We start from the raw sequence: 21,069 nt of genomic DNA on the forward strand, positions 1-21,069 counted from the left end.
GTAGAAAGCCCCACCCACCAGTCAATGAGTTGCCAGCTGGGTCCCACCCACTGAAACACAGCGCAGCTCCAGAGGATGAGAAAACATTTGCTCATGTCTCCAATGCTGCATGCTTGCAAGCAACTGTCTGTTTAGGCAGGAACAGAGGAATGTGGAGATCCGGCTTCGCCAATGGCTCAGTGACTGAGGCACCAGGTATGGATTCCTAGGGCCAAATCCCTGGTTGAGGTAAATCAGTTGTAATTCCATGGCGGTCAATGGAGCTAAATCGCTTTACACCCGCTGAGGATCTGGCCCATTGCGTCACATCATCATGACAGCAGCTGAGTCAGCTTGTTGTGATTCAGAGACAAACTAAATGAGTTCAGCACAACTGTTGCATGTGGGTGACCATTTAAATGCAAGTCCTAGCACTGGAATAGGGCTAGGGAGAAATGGATTCCGTTAGACTGTAGATTAGATTGGATGGATTAGGTTATAGAACGGATAGACTGGGTTAGATTAATAATACAGTACCTACCTCCCAGGAGTGCTGTGAAGATAAATCCATTAGAGACTGTGAAGCAATTTAAGACCTGCTGGTGAAAAGCATTATACAAGAAACGGGTGGTTATATTGTTATCTCATGCTTTTCATCAGTAGATCTGAAAGCACTTTACAAAGGAGGTCTGTAGCATTTATCATCATTTTATAGACAGGGAAACTGAGGCACAGAAAGGTGAAGTAACCTTGGGCAAATCACTCAGCAGGCCAATGATAGACCCAAGACTCGACTCCAGTTTTCCAAATTGGGCTCCTTTGTGCTATCCATTGATTTTAAAGAGTAGATTAATTGAATTAGATTAGAAAAGAGATGGATTAGATTGTATTTAGTTATATATTAAATGGATTGGTATAGATTATGGATTAGATTGATTAAATTTGGTATTGGACGTATTTATTTGTGCTAGTGTCCACAGTGTGCTAATTTCTAGTGATTCAAGATTGAAGAGATTAGATGCATAACTTTATAGACCCAATGGATTAGATTATAGATTAGCTGGATTAGGTCAGACACAGGTGATAAATTGGTTTCTATTATTATGGAGGTGTCGATCATGACTCCACAATCAAAACTGAATTGTTTATTGCCCTTAAAGGGAACTTTCAACCTTTTTATTTTGTATGAAAAATAAACCGTCCCGTCCCCAAATTTACAGCGCTTACTCTTTGAGCACAGAATTAATTTTCTGAGAATTTACAAATAAATACAGTTGTTAGTTTATTAGTGTAAATTGACCCAAATCTAGATCCTGGAAGAAATTTAGTATCTGTTGGTCCTGTTTTTTGGCCCAAATGTTGTTAACAACAGAGTAACACAGGCACTTGAGTATATTAACTGGGTGAATTGGATAAATTAGTTTGTAATTCATCTGAATTGTTGTATCGAATTTTTATGACTAGACAGACTACGGGCAGGCTCAGATCAGGTAACTCTTAAGGAGGTTCCATTGTCAGATAAGGTAGTTCAACCAATCACCACACTTCCTCAAAAGCTAATTTGCATGCAACAACTCTATTGGTTGTAATGATCCACCAGTATGGGACCGGTCAGTTGTGTCAAGAGTTCTCATTGGTAGGTTGCTTGACATGCACAGTTAGGGCACTCAGTCTTAACATCGTTCCATAATGATGTGACGAGGGAACAAAATATAGGAAAAAGTAAATGTGTATTTAAAAATCAGTTGTATCTAATTTAGGACCAAAATTATTTTAAAAGTCTTAATTGTAATCATATGTTTATTGCACGATGTCACGGCAGGGCAGAGTTAAGGTTGTTTGGGTAACTTTATTGTACATTTCTTACTATAAAATCTACATTTATTTTAAATGTATCTTTAACTCTGAATTTCCTGGATTTACAGTGTGTGGTTTTGGGATACTTATAACATATCTGAAATGCCTTTTAGCTTTTAAATTACTGACACATACTCTCAACCTTAACTCAATTGTAAAGTACTTTTTTCTCTAGATTCAATGGATCTGGGTAGATATGAGATTAGATGGATTGGACTGTAGAACAGTGCTAGGTGAAAAATGAATGTTTTGATTTGCTGGCAATTCTGAAAAATCCCCCTCCACCCCCCAAAATGTTTTGGATTAAACTGAAAACAAAAATTTTGAAATTTTCAGAGCATTGAAAAGTTTTTTTTTTTTTAAACAGGTTTAAAAAAGTTTTGCTTTTGAGTAGCGAATTTGAACAAAATTTCTCAACAGAAAGTGATCTCAAACCAAAAAAAATCAGTCTCATTTTCAAAAATGTCGTCAAAACAAAATGTTTTGATCTTTTCTGAATATTGTTTGTTTTTTATTAAAAACAAATGATTTGGTGAATTCGATGTGAATTCACAAAACATTTCGGTGTCATAGAATCAGCAATTTTCACCGAAAAAAAGTTTGAACCGAAAATTTTTGCCCAATTCCAGGTTGTCAGTTAGCTGAAAAGGAGAGAAAGTTTTGTCTCCCAGCTGGGGGCAGAGAAGCTGCGTCAGCGTGTACTGTTTATAAATTCTATGCTCCTAATAAAGCTTGTACTGTTTATAAATTCTTTCACACATCTCTATGGGCAGGCAGTGGGTGTGGGGAACAGAGTGTGATTTCATTTTTTTTCTCTGCATCTGCATTTGCTGAGAGGTGTTTGTAACATACAGAGACAGTGCGAAATCCAAGACTTGAGAAAGCAGAGGAGGAGAAGTGAACTGACGCTGAATAAACTAAAACAGCCTTTTGGAAAGTGACGTGGATAAATTTTGTTAATTTTAAAGGCACTGAGTCAGATTCTGATCTCCGTTACACCAGTGTCATTCCACTGAAGTTAACGGGAGTTACTCTAGTTTTCTGCAGTGTAAGAGATCGAAATCTGACTCTCAAAAGGAAGTGGAATGAACATGTCTGCTGCTTGCCCATTAGTCACTCTGCTTGGGTGTTGTATACTTTTCCTTAGCCTGTGTATGTCTTAGGATGGCCCAATGGTTGGGGCAATCGCCTAGAAACAGCGGCATGTTCCCCCTCCGGCTCCTACGTGGAGGAGGAGACAGGTGGCTCTGCGCACTGCCCTGTCCACAGGCACCGCCCCCGCAGCTCCCATTGGCAACAGTTCCCAGCCAATGGGAGCTGCGGGGGCGGCACCTGGAGTGGGGGCAGCATGTGGAGCCCCCTGGTTGCCCCTACACGTAGGAGCCGGAGGGGGGACGTGCCGCTGCTTCTAGGAGCTGTGTAAAGTGGAGCAAGACCCTGACCCCACTCCCTGGCTGGAGCTCAAGGGCCAGATTAAAACGTCTGGAGGGCTGGATGTTGCCCGTGGGCCATAGTTTGCCCACCCCTGAGTTAAAGACTCTTTTCCACAAACTACCTGGCAGCTGTTAAACTAAAGCTGAGTTCACCCCACACGCTGCTCAGGGCAGAATTTCATTTTGACCTGGCCAGTTGAGGAAATATGTGTTCCCAGATGTAGTCACATTGCTCCAGATACTCTCAAACGCGGGAGGCCCTTTTACACCGCCAGAGAGGCGTAAAGGGGCCCAAGCATAAATGAGAATCTGGCTTCTTACCCCTGCCTGTTGACACAGATAAAACTCAAGTGACCTCAAACAAAGCAATAACCCAATTAATCATTAAACCCAAAGATTTCAATCCCTTTATCTTCATGCCTCATCTGTTTTTTTTAAGCCAATCAAAACATCATGCAATCAACAAACGGGGTTCTTTAATGAGATCTAGCCCTAGAGAGGGCTGCTTATGTAATGCAAACATTGGCCCTGGTTCACATTTACCCGGAGGTGCCTGAGTGGCAGAAAGGGGACTTAAAGCGGTCATAAATTACATTTACACTCCTTGAAGGCTGTTTTTGGGCCGCCAGAGTGGTGTAAGGGGGTCCCAGTGTAAATCCTCTCCTTCGTTTGCCTTCTCACGTATCGGGCCAGATCCTCAACTGGGGTAAATCAGTGTCGTGCTGAAGCTGAGGATCTGGCCCGTGGAACGAAAGTGGTTGCTTATTTTCAGCTGAGCAGGGAGGAATCAGTTGAGTTTTGTCCGGTTCTGATGCCCGTGTTTGGCTAGAACTTAAAGAAACTGGAAAGGGCTGGAGAGCGTTACCAGACTTGTGATGGGACCAGGAGCCCTTCAGTTCTAGGTCGCTGGTTTCAGTTCATTTCCTGCTGGTAAAAGTCACCCTGAGCTGGTGGGACCGTAGGAAATGAGCAGGTGGGTCTCGGCCCAGTTCCCAGCGGAGAGGTGTCTGCATTGCAAAAGTAATCACCTGGCTGGCAGGCTCCTGGAGAGACCAAGGGCTGAATGAGTCGTGAAGAGTGCACCGTGCCCTCCGAGGCGAGCCCTGCAGGGGAAAGATGAGGGGTATAGGGAGGAACTTTACCTGCTCTTGGGGAAAGAGAAGGCTCCATTTTTCTGGGCTGCCCCATTCACCAGAGCTCAATTCAATGCAAAGAATTCAGAGAAACTCGTGGGAGGATAGATCCTTCGCCCATTTCTCTTGTCCCCTTAAAAAATAAGGGGGGAGGGTAGATCCTGCTGTAAATCGGTGTCCCGCCACTGACTGATTTGCACCACACTGAATTTTGGTTTACACCAGCTAAGGATCTGACCCTATATTTGGACCCAAATCACCATGTAGCCCAACCACTGCGCAGATGAGTTGCGCCCAGTTCTCAGCAATGCTAAGGGGCCGCTCTGGCAGCACAAAGTAGCCTTAATATGGGCACAAAAGGGGCCTTTTAAGGACTCCCCCCCGGCACTGGGGGCCTCCCCAGCTGGTGTGGAGGCAGCGAGAGGGCCCTGCTCCCAGATGCTGGCGTAGGGGGTGGATCACACTCCTCTACAGCTGTGCTTCTCAAGAGACAGAGCGACCCATGAGGAGCAGAGCATAAGTTTGGGCAGCCCCAACGCTGCTCTAAGTTACGCCAGGCGGGGCTCTGCATGGCCTCAGAATATGGGGAACACAAAGGTGGCTTAAAGCAGCTATCCTTGCCCCAAGTGTAGAAACAGAGGCTGAGGCTTCAAAGGTATTTAGGTTCCTGACTTCCGCTGAAATCAACGCAAGTTGGGAGCCTAAATTCCTTTTGGGGAGCTTGTCCATAGTGGCTTAGAATCAGTGGGCCTCCTCTGAGGTCCTCTTGTAGCCCAGAATAAAAGATATCAAGTCTATTTGGGATATAGAGGTGAAATATAACGTATACGTATAAATTAATGTCGTAACGCAGAGTCTCAGGCCTGAAAGATATTCGGCTTAGCCACACAAGGCCTGAACGAGGTTGACACGACTGGTTCACCACGTTCACCAAGCCGCTAGTTCACCAAGATCACTAGTGCACCCTGTAGCCGGAAATTGCCACGATTACAGGACAAGCCGTGCTAATTGCTGATGTTTTAGAAAAGATGTCGCAATGTATCTGTTAATATGGCAAAGATGACTGGTAGAAACGTCTTGGGGAATTTTAGCTCGGCCACACGTTGCTATGGCAACTGTCAATGAGTGAAAAGGGAACTAACGAGGGAGCATATGAAAAAGGGGGCACCCCTAATTTAGTGGGGGGAGGAAGTCTGGACAAGGGGAAAAGGGTTGGAATACTTACAGGTAGGTCTGAGCGTTAGCAGGTGAAAGTGGAACTCAGGATAAAGATGTTGGCCTGCCCGTGGAAAACACATCGGGAGGCACTAGCATTATGATGAAGATGATGATGAAGAAAATAGTGACTGATGCTCCAGGTTGCCCCAGCAGATGTGAATGATGCTAGTCACAGGGCTAAACACCCTGCACTCTCTCCATGTCTACTGTTGGATTTCAGCGAAAAGAACAGGAGTGCTTGTGGCACCTTAGAGACTAACAAATTTATTCGAGCATGAGCTTTCGTGGGCTAAAACCCACTTCATCAGATGCATGCAGTGGAAAATGCAGTAGGAAGATAGATAGATACAGAGAACATGAAAAAATGGGTGTTGCCATACCAACTCTAACGAGACTAATCGAATAAGGTGGGCTATTAGCAGGAGACAAAAAACTTTCGTAGTGATAATCAGGGTGGCCCATTTCAAACTGTTGACAAGAAGGCGTGAGTAACAGTAGGGGGGAAATTAGCATGGGGAAATCGTTTCATTTGTGTAATGACCCATCCACTCCCAGTCTTTATTCAAGCCTAATTTAATGGTGTCCAGTTTGCAAATTAATTCCAGTTCTGCAGTTTCTCGTTGGAGTCTGTTTTTGAAGTTTTTTTGTTGAATAATTGCGACTTTTAGGTCTGTAATATTGTGACCAGGGAGGTTGAAGTGTTCTACTGGTTTTTGAATGTTATAATTCTCGATGACTGATTTGTGTCCATTTCCATTTGCTCCAGGGACTTGTGATAAATTGCAGCTGTTCCCTGTGCGTTCCCAGGGCCTCTCCTTGTAATGATACTGATCATAATAGTCCTGATGCTGTAGCCCTCAGCTGACCGATCCTTGGCTGACCTTCTGCAGTCTAAGAGATCAATCAATAATCAATACATCAGCCCATCAATACGGCCACTCTCCGGTCAACCAGCAGAGTCGGGTCACTCTGGTACAAAGCCATGACCATCTGAGGCCGCTCCGTTCAGCACGGTCTGGTTACAGCAAGACTTGCCCTCCTCTCCCCTGCCTTAAAAAGCACATTTGTCCTGTCCCGAGTGCCGTTAATGGTGCTGTCACATTCTTCAGGTGTGGGTCAAACAGATCCAGGGGACTCATTTACCTGCCCCCCCCCCCCATCCCTTTTAGGACAGCACATGGCCGGACTCTGACCCACCCCCCCACCACTAACTTTGGCCCTGGTTTCATGGAGACAGATCCTCAGCTGGCGTAAATCAGCACAGATCCCTTAGTTTCGTGCCAGTTTATCCCAGCTGAAGATCAGGGTCATTGCTTAGCTGCCGATTGCCAGCTCTGACCGCGCCGGCGTGCAAAGAAGTGAGTTCGTGTGGAAAAGTAGGAACCAGGAGATCTGGGTTTGATCTGCCACAGACTTCAGTTGTGCAAGTCATTTCATCTCCCCGTGCCTCAGTACCCCCAGGGCCGGCTCTGGCTTTTTTTGCCGCCCCAGGCAAAAAAGCCTCCCGCCGCCCCCCGCCCCCTGGTGGGGAGCGCAGCTGGGGAGGGCACTGAGCCCGGCCGCGGCCCCGCTCTCCCCTGCCAGCCAGAGCGCCGGGAGGAGGGCGGAGAGCCCAGCCGGGGCCCTGCTCTTCCCGGCCGGCCGGAGCGCCAGGGGGAGGACGGCGAGCCCGGCCGCAGCCCCGCTCTTCCCGGCCGGCCGGCCGGAGCACCGGCGGGAGGGCGGAGAGCCCAGCCGGGGCCCTGCTTTCCCCGACCGGCTGGAGCGCCGGGAGGAGGGCGGAGAGCCCGACCGTGGCCCCGCTCTCCCTGGCCAGCCGGAGCGCCAGGAGGAGGGCGGAGAGCCCAACCGCGGCCCCGCTTTCCCCGACCGGCCGGAGTGCCGGGGGGAGAGCCGCGAGCCCGCTGCGGCTCCGCTCTCCCTGGGTGAGCGCCGCCCCCCTCCAGATGCCGCCCCAAGCACATGCTTGGTAGGCTGGTGCCTGGAGCCGGCCCTGAGTACCCCACTCCTAACATGGGGCTAGCAGCGACTCAAAGAAGTGCCAAGCAGATGCATTCAGTGATGTTGCGGGGGGTTATGTGGCTAGGGGCTGGATAAGCAGCTAGATTTTTCTGGAGGAAAACGGCTGTTTTGTCGAAACTGAAATTTCTGAGGGAAGCCTCCATTTTCACCAACGTTTTTCAAAAAAAACCCCGAAAAACGCTTTTTCTTCCCCTAGTTTTCGGCATCCGGTTCCTTTGTACGGCCTGGCAGCACGAAGGGGCCTTAAGGTGGACGTGACTGTGAATTGCAATGGCTGGTCGGTGTAAAGGGGGCGTTCGAGCCAGCGAGAGTGAGGCACGGAGACTTGTTTTCATCCTGGCCGCAGGGGAAGCTTGTTTTCGGTGGAGTGCGTGTCACGGAGAGGCCGGGATCGCTTTGTCCCCTGCTGCCAGAGACAAACTGCCTCTTATCTTGTGTTTCATCAGAGATGTACATTTCCTTCTTCCCTGGTGATGGATCTTCACGGCAGGGGTACCGGGCCGGAGGGGGGGCAGAGGGAGGTGCTGAATGAAAAGGCCCAGTTCCGTGCCGCGTCCCCAGAACACAGCCTCATTGTGTCCCCGTTGTTTTTTTCCACATCTCCTTTCAGAGACAGACGATCATCCCCAGCCTTAGCCGGAGGAGAGCGTGGGGGGGCGGGTGTCGTGACCAAGGGCCCGATCCCAAGCCTGGAGAAACGAATGGGGAGCCTTCAGCGACCTCAGGATCAGGCCCCGGCCAAAACGAGGCAGGTACGTTACCGAAGCGGAGCTACGCATCCCAGACGGGGCTGGTTTGAGACCTTGGGACTATAGGCCTGTGTGTGTGTGTGGAGGGGTGTGAACGCAGTTTGGGGGGTGGGATCCCCAGCTACCACCCCCATCTCTCCAGAGAGGAGAGGGGGGGACCACTGCTTCCGTTTCGGAGAGGACCAGGGAGCTGCGTGCCGCTGCTGCTGTAATGGGCCAGAACCAGATTACGGAGTCTAGCATTGGCATGTCTAAAGTACAAAAACCCAGGACAGCCAGGACGCTCCTGAGCCCGTAAAACCGGACATCTGGCAGTGACAGCGTGTACTGAGCCACCCTGACACATTTCCCAGGACGGCCGCCTTGAAAAACGGGCGATCCAGGTGGCAGCACTACTGGGGGCTGTGCCGCAGTGGGGACCTGTGTCAGAGTATGCCTAGGACCCCGGATTGCCCTCGCCCAGCTCTGCCCATTCCCGAGCATCTCTCTTTTGGGCTAATGCGGGATTTCGGCCTTTAGAAGACCCTGGCCTGTTCTTCCAAAAGTCACTAGTGATTTCCAGTGCCCCGCTGAGACACACGAAAGAGGCCTGGTTTTCAGAGTACGGGTCCTCACGACGTCTTATTTGGGCCGTCCCCAAAAAGGGAGCCACCCAAATCACTCGTCACCTTTGAAAATCCTGGAGCAGGTGGAACGAGGAAAGGCCTGTAGCGCTGACCAGCACTTTAGTCCTGTAAATTACACAAACGTTTCGGAGTTATGGAAGACTGGTTTTGTGCTGCTGTATTTAACCTTTTTTTTTTTTTTTTTTTTTTAATTTTTCAAAATTATTTGTGAACATTTTTCTAATCCGGCTTTTTGCCCCCCTCCCCCGTCAAATAAAACTTTTGACCTTGTGATTTTCAAAAGACTTAATTTTTTTTCAACATCTCCCGGTGGCACTAAGCTGCACAGTGGGAGGTCGGGGAGGGAAACAACCAAACCCCAAACAGAACGCAGCGCCTGCCCCGCCCCAAACCGTGAGCAAAACCACAGGACTATGATGGGATAGCCCAATTTTGGCAATGAATTGATCTTTGACTACTAGCGGTAAATATGCCCAATGGCTTGTGATGGGATGTCAGATGGGGTGGGATCTGAGTTACTACAGGGAATTCTTTCCTGGGTGTCTGGCGAGTGAGTCTTGCCCACATGCTCAGGGTTTCGCCATATTTGGGGTGGGGAAGGAATTTTCCTCCAGGGCAGATTGGCGGAGGCCCTGGGGGTTTTTTCGTCTTCCTCTGCAGCGTGGAACAGAGGTCACTTGGTGGAGGATTCTCTGCACCTTGAAGCCTTTAAACCACGATTTGAGGACTTCAATAACTCAGGCATAGGTTAGGGGTTTGTTACAGGAGTGGGCGGGCGAGGTTCTGTGGCCTGCGTTGTGCAGGAGGTCAGACTAGACGATCATAATGGTCCCTTCTGACCTTAAAGTAGTCTATGAGTCTAGGAGCGACTGTTTGCTTGGAAAGATGGGGCGCTCTTGGGGGCAGAGAACGGCTCTTTGTTCTGTGTCTATACAGGCCCCAGTGCCCTTTCCTTGAGTCTCTGCTGCTTCTGGTCTTGGATCAAGTCTCCAGCGTCCTCCCCAGTACGGATGCTGCCATGTAACATCCTGCTGTGTTTCTAGCAGTCCCGGGCTTGAGATGCCTTGAGGTCAACGGGCCAATTCGCCAGCTGGTGTAGCTCCAGTGAAGTCAATGGGAGCTGTACCAGTTTATACCAGTTGGGAAGCTGGGACCACTAGCAGTAGATCCAGGTGGAGCACTGTTGCCGCTGTATAGGAACCTAGATAGGCAGATGCTCTGTGATCTCCCAGGCTTGCCTGCTGGTTGGGTTCCTTCCTCAGGACTGCTCAGCCCACACCCTAGATCCTCTTATCGCTGAGACCCACTCCCACCTCTTTTATACCCAGTCGGGTTAACCACCCCCCTGCACCAGAGAATCATCGGAATCCATTAACCTTTTCCCATATGGAGCAACCTTTGCTAACAGATTGTGGGGGCTCTTTCAAGCAAACACTGCGGGTCCGTGTTTGGCGGGTTGGAGGAGTTGCGGGGAGAAGACCGGTTAATTTGCAGGCCTACAGTAGCATTTTGGGGATGATCCGCTCTCATGCTTCAGGGGATCAGCTGATCAGTACAGAGATCAGGAAGGGGATTCCAACAACCAATGTGACAACACTGCATTGTCAACCTGGTGCAATAGGGAAGGTTCCTCCTTTAATTGAAGCCATTGGATTTTGGCTGCTGGAAGGGACTATGGCCTGATGCATTGTGGGAAAATCTACTTTCCCTGGAGGAAAGTGAGTTTAGAGCATATTCGAAGGACCTGATCCCAAGCCCCTGGAAGTGAATGGGAGTCTTTCCACCGGCTTTGGCTGTGGTTCGGAGGAGATGTGGGTCTGAATGGTGTTGACATCTACTCTGAATTCCCCTGACTCTGCGGCTGCATATAAAGATGGGCTTGTTCGCTGGGGCCGCTCTGTTCTGCTGAGCAGAACAATAAAGGGAAAGATGCTCACAATGGGAAATTGTGCATCCTCCTTGCTTGTGAAAGGGGAAAAGACAGACACACCAACTGTTTACTGGTCCTGGGCCGGAGGGAGGGATTGAGAGAGAGAGGGAAAAGGAGATACAGCCACCACCCGGACAATTCTGATGCTGTCCAAAGAGCACAAAGACTAGATCCTCCCAAGCAAAACTCATTCTGTGGTTATTTGATTTCCTCTCCCAGCACAGGCAGGCCTCTCGCAGTCCCCGATGCCTGATGCCAGTGGACGTATCCGCTAGCCATGGAAGGAGCCAGGAGCCGCCTCTTCCAATGAACCCCAATGGCACTGGAGCAGCAAGTTTGGTCTTTCCGTTCCTCTCCCGTCCAACAATGGGACGTTTGTGACGGAGCCGGGACCGGGTTTTTGCGAGCGTGCGTCATGCCAGATGCATAACGGGGTGCTGAGTCACCCCCGGGCCAGCAGTCTGGCCCAGGTGGGCGTGCAGCAGCAGGGGGTGGAGGAGAGCTCTCAAAGGATCGCTTTGTTTTTTCCCCACCCGGTTTGGAGGGGTGCGGTGGGTTGGCGGAGGATTTCCCTGTGAACGTAGAAGGTACGGGACTGGACCCGGAGCTGGTACGTAGAGCCCTGCAAATCCGCGGTTATCTGCTTTATATCCACGGATGCCTGCATCCCCGGACATGGGGACGCGTTGTTTACCACCTTTGGGGATCGGCCGCAGATCCAAATTTTTGTATCCACGCAGGGTTCTAACAGTGAGAGAGGGGGCTGGGGCAGATGCATATAAAAGGTGGAGGGTGGGTCAGATACAAGTTCATTACTGTGGATGTAGTTTGGGTGCAGATCCAAATTTTGTGTGTCCGCGCAGGGCTCTACTGGTAGGGAGTCTTTTACCATTAAAATGCGGCTTGTTGGAGTCTTCCCCCCCATTCTCCACCTACCAGACTTGGTGGGTGGGAAGCTCAGGACCTCTGCCTTGCAGCAGCATGGTGGGGTAGAGGGTTCTGCCCAGTGGGGAGGAGGGTCTCAGGGCTTCTGCCCAGTCGGATGCATCTGATGGGGCTTGGGGCTTCAGCAGGAGTGGGGCTGAAGCCCCGAGCCCCGGCAGGCATCTCCCACAGGGCTGAAGCCACAAGCCCCGGCAGGTGCTCCCTGGCTCTCGAATGTCTAAAGATTCTCGTATGTGGCTCAGAGGGTCAGTACGTTTGGCCACCCCTGGTCTAGTGGATTCCAGGAACATTAATCCCCTAGAGAATCAACCCATATGAAAGCCACAGGACGATGCAATTTGTGTTACCCTTTGGTAGGAACGACCTAGACAAACAGATTGAGTGCATCTTGTAGAAGACAATGGGTTGTAGGGAGCCAGACCTCGTAGAGTTAGTGTAGAGCTGGAGGTATGGCAGGGTAGGGAGACGCTCTATAGAGACCGTGTTTTTAATCCTCCATTGCCTTGCACCTTCTGCTGTCATTCCCACCCGTTCCATACGGGGTGCAAATTACGTGTGCACTGATCCACTGGCGGTTTGCACCCACTTTGCACGGATCTCCATGACTGCGCAAGGTGCAGGAGAATTGGGGCCAGGGGTCAGAGGAGGGGGCCAAAAAGTGGAGGGTGGGGAAGGAGGCAGCAGGACAGCTCCTTGCACCGTGGGACTCCGGTCCATGACTGGGTCGCCTACATACAACTGTCGTCCAGATGATGATGATGATCAATAAACCGTAGTGCTAAGAGCCCAGACTGAAATCCTGGCTCCACTGAAGTCGGTAGCAAAATCCCTGTTGATTTCACCCCCAGGACTTCTGGATTCAGTCCCCAGCTCCGGCCTCTGCTTGTGTAAAATTAGGCCGTCACTTAGCCTCTTCGTGCTGTAGTTTTGATGTCTGTAAAATAGGTGCTGCTAATACCCCAGTATGGGACCAGGGGCAGCTTTGACCCTAAGAAAACGAGGTGCCTAAATCCCATTGGCAGTCAGCGACATTGGCCCACCTCTGGCCTCTTTGAAAAGCCACAAGGCTTAACTTATTTGTGTTTGTAAAGTGCTTTGGCATCTTTGCATGGGAAGATGCTAGAGATGTGCAAAGTACTTGTTTATTAGTGGAAGCATCCGTAGCCATATTATTGGGGTTAATTTGGGGCAAAGAGGGATCTGGAAGCAGAAGCAGAATTTGGGGCGAGGTTCAGAAATCTCTTGGGACGCTGCATGAACCCTGTGTTGGAACTAGAGCCATGTGAAGAACTGATCTCCGGCCACGTCGAAAAACTGGGGCTGGTCATAATTGATTCGGATCAAACAAAACATTTCATCCGCCAGCCTTTTCAAATGTTTTTTTTAAATAAATAAATGTCCACACAAAATTGTTTCGAACTGAAAAAAATCAAATGGCGCAGATTTGTAAAAAAAAAAATTCTTACGACCAAAACAAATTCAGCGAATTCAACACCAATCTATGAAATGGTTTGGTTGACCCAAATCTGCGTTTTCTGGCGCAAAAAAGTTGGCCGAAAATTTTTCCCCAGTTCTAGTTGGAACCAATCTCCTCGCAAGGTCCTGCTGAGATGTCTGGGACAGCTCGGGGAAGCATCCAACAACCCACTGAGCTCTGTCCGGCCCTAGAACAAGCTGGGGATCCGGGAGGTAGTGGACGCAGACCATGAACACCTTGTATGGCTGGTCTGGCCACCTGGCATTGATGGGCAGTGGGCGAACCTCAGGCATACGGGGATCATGGTGAAGCCCATTCTGGGTTTGGTTTGAGCTTTGGATGGGCGTACGCGTTGGTTCCTGTTTCACCCGGACTGGGTCAGCCTGCCTTGACAGCCCTTGCTCTTCATAGGCAAAGCCAATGGGAAGGAGGGTGGTGAACCAATGGGCCAGCTGCATTGAATCCCATTTCTCTCCACAGCACCGGTGTCAGAAGTGGCCGGAGACCCCCTGGGAGCTCGACCAAGTGAGTATTAGAGAGAAACCCGAATCCTGGGGTTAACAATTATTATTACAGCGATGACCCATTGTGGGGAGCCAGAGCCTCACAGCGCTAGGCGCTGTACCAGCCAATAACACGAAGGGTCAAACTATGGTCCGTTCTACTCGACCCAGCACGACACATGTGATATCCCCTTGCTCTCCTGCAGCACTGAAATTCAGTAAAGACATGTGCAAAGTACTTCACTTAGGAAGGAAAACTCAAACGCACGACCACGAAACGGGGAATAACTCATGAGCCGGCCGTACTGTTGGAAGGGATTTGGGTGGATGACAAATTGAATGTGAGTCAACAATGTGACACCGTTGCAAAAAAAAGGCTAATATCCTTCTGGGGTGTATTAACAAGAGCGTCGTATGTTAGGCACAGAAGATAATTGTCCGATTGGTGAGGCCTCAGTTGGAGTATGTGTCCAATTCTCGGCCTCATGCTTTAAGAAAGATGGAGATAAGTTGGAGAAAGTTCAGAAGAGAGCAACAAAAATGACAAAAGGTTTAGAGAACCCGACCTGTGAGGAAAGGTTAAAAAATTTGGGGTATGTTTAGTCTTGAGAAAAGAAGACTGAGCGGGGACCTGAGAACAGTCTTCAAATATGTTAAGGGCTGTTATAAAGAGGACGGTGATCAGTTGTTCTCCTTGTCCACTAAAGATAGGACAGGAAGTAAGGAGCTTAATCTGCAGCAAGGGAAATTTAGGTGAGATATTAGGAAAAACTTTCTCAGGGGGGTTAGGCTCTGGAACAGGCATCCAAGGGAGGTCGTGAAATCCCTGTTGCTGGAGGGTTTTCAGAACAGGTTGGACAAACCCCTGTCAGGGACGGTCTAGGTTTACTTGGTCCTGCCTCAGCGCGGGGGACTGGACTTGACGACCTTTCGAGGTCCCTTCCAGCCCTACATTGCTGTGATTATATGAGTGGGGAGAGAAGCCGGATTGTCCAGTGGTTAGGGTGCTAGCCAGAGAGCTGGATACAGTTCCCTGTTCTGCCACGCATTCCCTGTGAGCAAACTCTCCTGCTGTTTGCAACAGCTCCCCCGAAACGAAACTTCATCGCAAACCTCTAACCATGCGGAATTTCTTCAAAAACTCAAGGGGAGCAAAATAACTTGAGACTATGTGGCACAGCGCCACCTGGTGAGCCTTGCTAGAACAAAACATCATTTCTTTTTCAGGCACGTTCCTGGCCCCACATCTAAGTATGCACCCGCTGCTGCTGCTGGCTTCACTCTGCCTCTCTTCTCTGCCAGCTGCTTTAACTATTTACCAGAAGGCAACTGGGGGTCCAGGTGGGTAACCACGATCTCTTCCTCCCAACGAATCCCCCCTTCCCCTTTCCAGCATGGGGCAGTTTGGCTCTTGCCCTAGTCCCCACCCGTCGGCATCACCTCCGAGCCCCAACCTGCCGCAGTTTAAAGCTGAGGTGCGTGGTCGCAGACCGGGGGAGGACGGGAATAGCAGGAGGCCGGTTTGAGGTGTGTGCTGGGCGCCCAGGGCTGGAACAGTAAGGGAGGCGACACGCTGGGGTTGAGTGGCCTCCGCAGGGGAAGGGAACCGGGACTGTAAGAGGCAAATCAGGCCCCCAATGCAGCAGCAGTGCAGGTGGAAGGGGAACCCTGGACTGGGAGAGCAGGGTGGGGCTGCGGGTCAGGAGTGAGGGGCATCGTGGGTGCTGGGCGGGAACTCCGGACTGGGAGAGCAGGGTGGGGCTGCGGGTTAGGAGTGAGGGGCATTGTGGGTGCTGGGCGGGAGCTCAGGGCTGGAATAGCAGGGTGGGGCTGCGGGTCGGGAGTGAGGGGCATTGGAGGGTACGGGGGGGAGCTCAGGGCTGGAATAGCAGGGTGGGGCTGTGGGTCGGGAGTGAGGGGCATTGTGGGTGCTGGGCGGGAGCTCAGGGCTGGAATAGCAGGGTGGGGCTGCGGGTCGGGACTGAGGGGCATTGGGGGCGCTGGGGGGGAGCTCAGGGCTGGAATAGCAGGGTGGGGCTGTGGGTCGGGAGTGAGGGGCATCGGGGGCGCTGGGGGAGAGCTCAGGGCTGGAATAGCAGGGTGGGGCTGCGGGTCGGGACTGAGGGGCATCGGGGGTGCTGGGGGAGAGCTCAGGGCTGGAATAGCAGGGTGGGGCTGTGAGTTGGGAGTGGGGGGCATCAGGGGCACTGGGGGAGGAGCTCAGGGCTGGAATAGCAGGGTGGGGGTTGCCGTTTGGGATTGAAGGGCATCAGCAGGCAAACAGAGCAGGACTTGGAGGAGAGCCGCGGAGCCGCGGTCCTCGAGCATCTCGGGAGGCCGCAGGCCGAGCAAGGCCAGGGGTTCGACGCGCCTCCCCCTGCCCGTGTCTCCTCACAGCCCCCACCCCGCGCCTGCAGTACCTGCTGGAGCCCCTCCACGAGGTGGTGCACGCCCAGCGCGGCGCCACGGTCACCCTGCCCTGCGTCCTGCGGGCGCGGCCCCCCCACTACAAGGTGAAATGGAGCAAGGTGGAGCCGGCCGAGCTGCCGGAGAACATCATCCTGGTCACCAACGGGCTCCAGCACAAGACCTACGGGCAGCTGGGCGGGCGGGCCCGGCTGAGGCGCGGCCACCGCAACGACGCCTCCCTCACCATCGCCGGGGTGACGCTGGAGGACGAGGGGCGCTACCGCTGCCAGCTGGTCAACGGGCTGGAGGATGAGAGCCTGTCGCTGACGCTGACGCTGGACGGTAAGTCCCGGCTCCCACGGCGGCCTGGGAACAGTCCCCCTCCGGCCAGCAATGGCCCCGTCCTCTTCAGGGGAGAGACCTTCTGCTGATGGGAGCCTCGGGCGTTGGGGGCAGCCATGTCCCCTGGCGGGGGGCTGGAGGAAAAGCGGGGGGAGCCGTGTTCCCTGGCAGGGGGCCCCCGGGGAGAAGCGGCAGGAGCAGCCGTGTCCCCTGAGAGAAGCAGGGGGAGCCATGTCCTTTGGCAGGGTTCCCCAAGGGGGGGCAGGGGACGCTGCATCCCCTGGAAGTGGGTCCCCAGAGGGAGATGGGAGAACCTGCATCCCCTGGTGGGAGCCCATGAGAGAAGTGGTTTTAAAAATCTTAGCTCACTTCCCCTCTACCCCCAGCTCCTTCTGAGCGTAGGGGTGAGTTGGGTCCTTCCAGCCATCCCTACGCTCAGTCCAGGGGGTCCCTGCAGCCGTTGCTCCCCAAATCCCTGCTCTGTGATCTTGAGCAAGCCACTGCCCCTCGCTGTGCCTCGGTTTCCCCTCCCACCCTCTGTCTGCTTATTCAGACTGTGAGCTCTACGGGGCAAGGACTGTCTCTTGCTCTGTGTCTCTGATCTCATGTGAGCCTTCGATGCACTGCTGGAAGAGAATAATACCATGGGGGTTCCACAGGGGGCCGGCAGATCTGGCCGAGAAGCGGAATTTCTGTCCCACGGGAAATCCCGACATTTCAAACTTTGTTTTCATTCCGGATCCGGAAAGCGAAGTTGAAATTTTGAAATTCCCCGTGGAACCGAAATTCGGAAGGATTTCGATTCAGAAACTTCAGAACATTTCGGGAACATTGAAACATGCGAATAGAACACAAAATATCCAATAGTGTGTAGCAATCACTGGGTCGAAACGAGAAACGCGAAGCGAATCGTGTCCACTATTCCCCACGGAAAATGTCGACGAATTCCCACAAATCATTTTGATTTGGACAAAACTACATTTTCTGCCGGAAAAGGGTTCTGTCAAAAAATGGTTAAGCAGGTGCAGAGGCCGGCATCCTGCACTGAGATTCCCGATCAACTCTCTGATCCCAGAATACCAGCTCACTCCCTTTCTGTTCCGATCACCCAGGTGTCGTCTTCCCCTACCAGACCAGCCAGGGGCGCTACAGATTCAACTACTTTGAGGCTAAGCAAGCCTGTGAAGAGCAGGACTCCAGGCTGGCCACTTACCAGCAGCTCTACAAAGGTAACCAGCCTCTGTCTGTTTCACCCACCTCCTCTAGCGGCTAATTCCCAGGCTTTGCTCTAGATAGAATCATAGAATATCAGGGTTGGAAGGGACCTCAGCAGGTCATCTAGTCCAACCCCCTGCTCAAAGCAGGACCAATCCCCAGACAGATTTTTTACCCCAGATCCCTAAGTGGCCCCCTCAAGGACTGAACTCACAACCCTGGGTTTAGTAGGCCAATGCTCAAACCACTGAGCTATCCCTCCCCCCCAAGTTTTCAAGATATGCTTGGGAAAAAAAAAGTTAATCTCTTTATTTATTTAGGATGTTTTAATAGGTTTACAGATCATTGGCATGTAAATATCAGGTTTCAGAGGGGTAGCCCTGTTAGTCTGTATCAGCAAAAACAACGAGGCGTCCTCGTGGCACCTTAGACTAACAAATTTATTTGGGCATAAGCTTTCGTGGGCTACAGCCCACTTCATCGGATGTTACAGAATCGTTACAACAGCCAGCTTTTGTTTAGAGACGCATTACAGAGTAGGATCATCCGATCTGGGAATAGGACCCAGGAGTCCTGGCCCCCAACCCCCTCTCTTCAAACTGCTATGCCACCCCCTGCCATTCCAGAGCTGGGATTAGAACCCATTCCTCTAAGCGCTGGACCACGCTCTCTCCCAGAGGTGGGGATAGACTCCCCTTTGCTCCGCACGATCTGTGGGCCAACGGAGAATCGGGGCCATTATTAAGGTATCCAGTAGCTAGGTTCTGACGCTTGCCCATCCCTTTTTCTCCCGCTAACCCGCAGCGTGGACCGAAGGGCTGGACTGGTGTAATGCAGGCTGGATTCTCGACGGGACCGTCCACTACCCCATTATTAACCCCCGAGAGCCCTGCGGGGGGCGGCTTCTCCTCCCGGGAGTTCGGACCTACGGGGCCAAGGACAAGCAGAAGGACCGGTTCGATGCGTTCTGCTTCACCTCTCCTGTGAGGGGTACGTCCAGAGGGAACGCGGCAGCTCCGTGCGACCGCAGAGCGTAGGGAGACAAGATCAGAGCAAAGGCTCGTCTCGTCTGGTACCCCCTCCTGTTCTGGGTCAGCTCACTAGTTCCGTCTGGTGTGGTATCCCCCTCCTCCCTGTCTGGGTCATTCCTTCCAGTAGGCATTGCCCGTGAGCTAGGCAGGCCTGCTGTCTTCTAGCCAGGCTAGAGGGACCCTTGGCATCTCCGTGGCAGGTCCCCACACCACTCAGCGTCCCATGTGACCTTCGCCTTGACACCCTCCCCTTCCCTCTCTCTCTCCCCAGGCCAGGTCTATTTCATCCAGGGCCACCTGAGCTTCAAAGAGGCAGGGCAGGCTTGCCGCAACCAAGGGGCCACCATCGCCAACGTCGGGCAGCTGTACTCCGCCTGGAAATTCTCCCAGCTGGACCGTTGCGACGGGGGCTGGCTGGCGGACGGCAGCGTCCGCTACCCCATCACCACCCCTCGCACCCACTGCGGGGGCCTTCCGGACCCCGGCGTCCGGAGCTTCGGCTTCCCCAACAAGGAGCTTCAGACATACGGGACCTACTGCTTCTCGGTGAAATAGGGATGGCACGGGGTGATGATGGGACGCCGGGGAGGGGACGGCAGCTCTGCTCTTCGCTGGTTTCCAGCCGCCCTGCGCCTGTCAAGGGTCATGAGCTCTGCATGTTTCTCTTCCCCAGTGGGTCTCAGGCCGGTTTCCAGCAGCACATAACACTCGCTTGGCCCATCCGCTCATCGTCAGCCTTAGCAGAGAGACCAAGGACTGGATGGGCCATGGAGACCAGAATCCTGTCTCCCGTCCAGAGGTGGCTCCTTCGGGAGCGCTGGCCGGGAGAGGCCGATAGGCTGCCTGCCCTGTTCTGTGAACAGAGGAATCTGTTCTCTGGAGCCCTGAATATGACACAAAATTCAACCCCTGGGCCAAGGGCCTGTGGGCTACTTAAGTGCTGATGTTTGAGGGCTTTAGTGGTGCACAGGCTGGATTCAGACCCTCTGCCCAGGGGTGACTTCTACCCTTTCGACACAGAGAGCAAGTGAGAATGGAAGCACCAAAGCCCCCAACCTCAGAACTTCTCTGGTCTTCTTCGGGCTTTTGCTCTCCTCGGTTTTGGGTTCCTGCTGTTTGTTAGCTGCCCTCTGGAGCAGGGGGGTCGTCAGGAGAAGACAGAATCCATGGGACTCAGTAAGAATCCAGTGTCCTGCTCCCGTGAGGTCGCTGGACCCCTCAGAGGAATAACCAGTAGCTGTAGATTTTTTTGGTTTAGTTTAAGGCTAACGAAGAAATGGCATTTTGTATCCATTGCTCACCTATTTCCAACAGGGGATGGGGTGCCCCTGGAGATAAAAAGCTTCCTGACTCTCCGTATGCTTCCTCGTGCTTGTGGAAATTCACAGCGATAGCAGGGCCACAACTCAGATCCCTCTGCTCTGCAAAGCACAGGTCCCTTGCCACTTGAGCAAAAGGAGCATCTCCTTAATTAGCAGCAATATAGGGGCTATGACACACAGTCGAGCTATTCTGATTCCAGTCCAGCAGAGGGCAGCAGTGCACACAAGCCCCCAGCCGGCTCACTACACTGTGCTCATGAAGGTCTGTCTTTTAACCCCAACACCCCCCGTGAAGAAGCCGTTCAGTGCCAATATGTGAAAGGCTGGAAAGTAATGAGTTTGACTAATTGAGTTTATCCATGTAAATTAATAAAATGATGGTGAACCCACCCCAAAAATAGCACCTTTGGGGTTTTTGTCCCCCCTGCGTATTAGCCATAGGGTGACACAGTCCAGCCCTCGAGCCAAGGACGTTCAGAGCTAGAAGGCATACGCTGCTCATGTGTCAATCGAAGCACTGTGCCCCCTTCTCTGGAACAGACTCTGTATGTGGACTAGCAAGAGGACAGACTTACCCATGCGGTGGGTGGCAGGTACCTTGTGATATCCAGCTTACGCGCTCCATCGGAGGCCTTGTGACGTTTTTAGGAGAAATTACCCTGCAGCGCGAGAGGTTGCCCGGACTAAGACTTACCCAGAGTTCGGTTAGGGATGGTTTGATCCTTTGCCAGCAGCCTACAGCTGAAAAGTTCTGGCATAGCCCTTACCACCAGGCCCGTTAGCCAGCCAATCCCAGCCACCAGCTCCCCCGAGGGCTTGTCTTCACGCCCGGGCAGCTGCACCACGGTAGCGCTTTAGTGAAGACACTACTAAAGACC

The 21,069-nt window shown here is 52.0% G+C and overlaps 1 protein-coding gene across 5 annotated transcripts; it reads left to right on the forward strand.

The window, feature by feature from the left end:
• Positions 1-42: 42 nt before the first annotated feature.
• On the forward strand, positions 43-20,589 carry HAPLN2 (hyaluronan and proteoglycan link protein 2). 5 transcript variants are annotated; one of them, XR_010594063.1, is made up of 10 exons: positions 43-195; positions 8,253-8,394; positions 11,167-11,557; positions 13,850-13,894; positions 15,100-15,213; positions 16,270-16,623; positions 17,736-17,852; positions 18,643-18,828; positions 19,141-19,797; positions 19,840-20,589. XR_010594063.1 is itself a non-coding variant. In XM_042843276.2 (9 exons), exons 5-9 carry the CDS (start codon positions 15,126-15,128, stop codon positions 19,422-19,424), a joined length of 1,029 nt encoding a protein of 342 aa, XP_042699210.2. In that variant the 5' UTR covers positions 43-195; positions 8,253-8,394; positions 11,167-11,557; positions 13,850-13,894; positions 15,100-15,125; the 3' UTR covers positions 19,425-20,589. The 5 variants fall into 5 exon arrangements, 4 of the variants coding, with proteins under 4 accessions (XP_042699210.2, XP_065430212.1, XP_042699212.2 ...); XM_042843276.2 differs by having other exon boundaries at positions 19,141-20,589; XM_065574140.1 differs by having other exon boundaries at positions 11,167-11,417; positions 19,141-20,589.
• The last annotated feature ends 480 nt before the right edge of the window (positions 20,590-21,069 follow it).

The sequence above is a fragment of the Chrysemys picta genome, chromosome 20 (assembly GCF_011386835.1).
Source record: "Chrysemys picta bellii isolate R12L10 chromosome 20, ASM1138683v2, whole genome shotgun sequence".
NCBI lineage: Eukaryota > Metazoa > Chordata > Testudines > Emydidae > Chrysemys > Chrysemys picta.

Excerpts from the sequence above, each read along its gene's own strand:
- HAPLN2 (XM_042843276.2), top strand. The coding sequence starts at position 15,126 with ATGCACCCGCTGCTGCTGCTGGCTTCACTCTGCCTCTCTTCTCTGCCA. Across the intron at positions 17,853-18,642 it reads TTACCAGCAGCTCTACAAAG|CGTGGACCGAAGGGCTGGAC; the intron begins GTAACCAGCCTC and ends GCTAACCCGCAG. Across the intron at positions 18,829-19,140 it reads CTTCACCTCTCCTGTGAGGG|GCCAGGTCTATTTCATCCAG; the intron begins GTACGTCCAGAG and ends CTCTCTCCCCAG.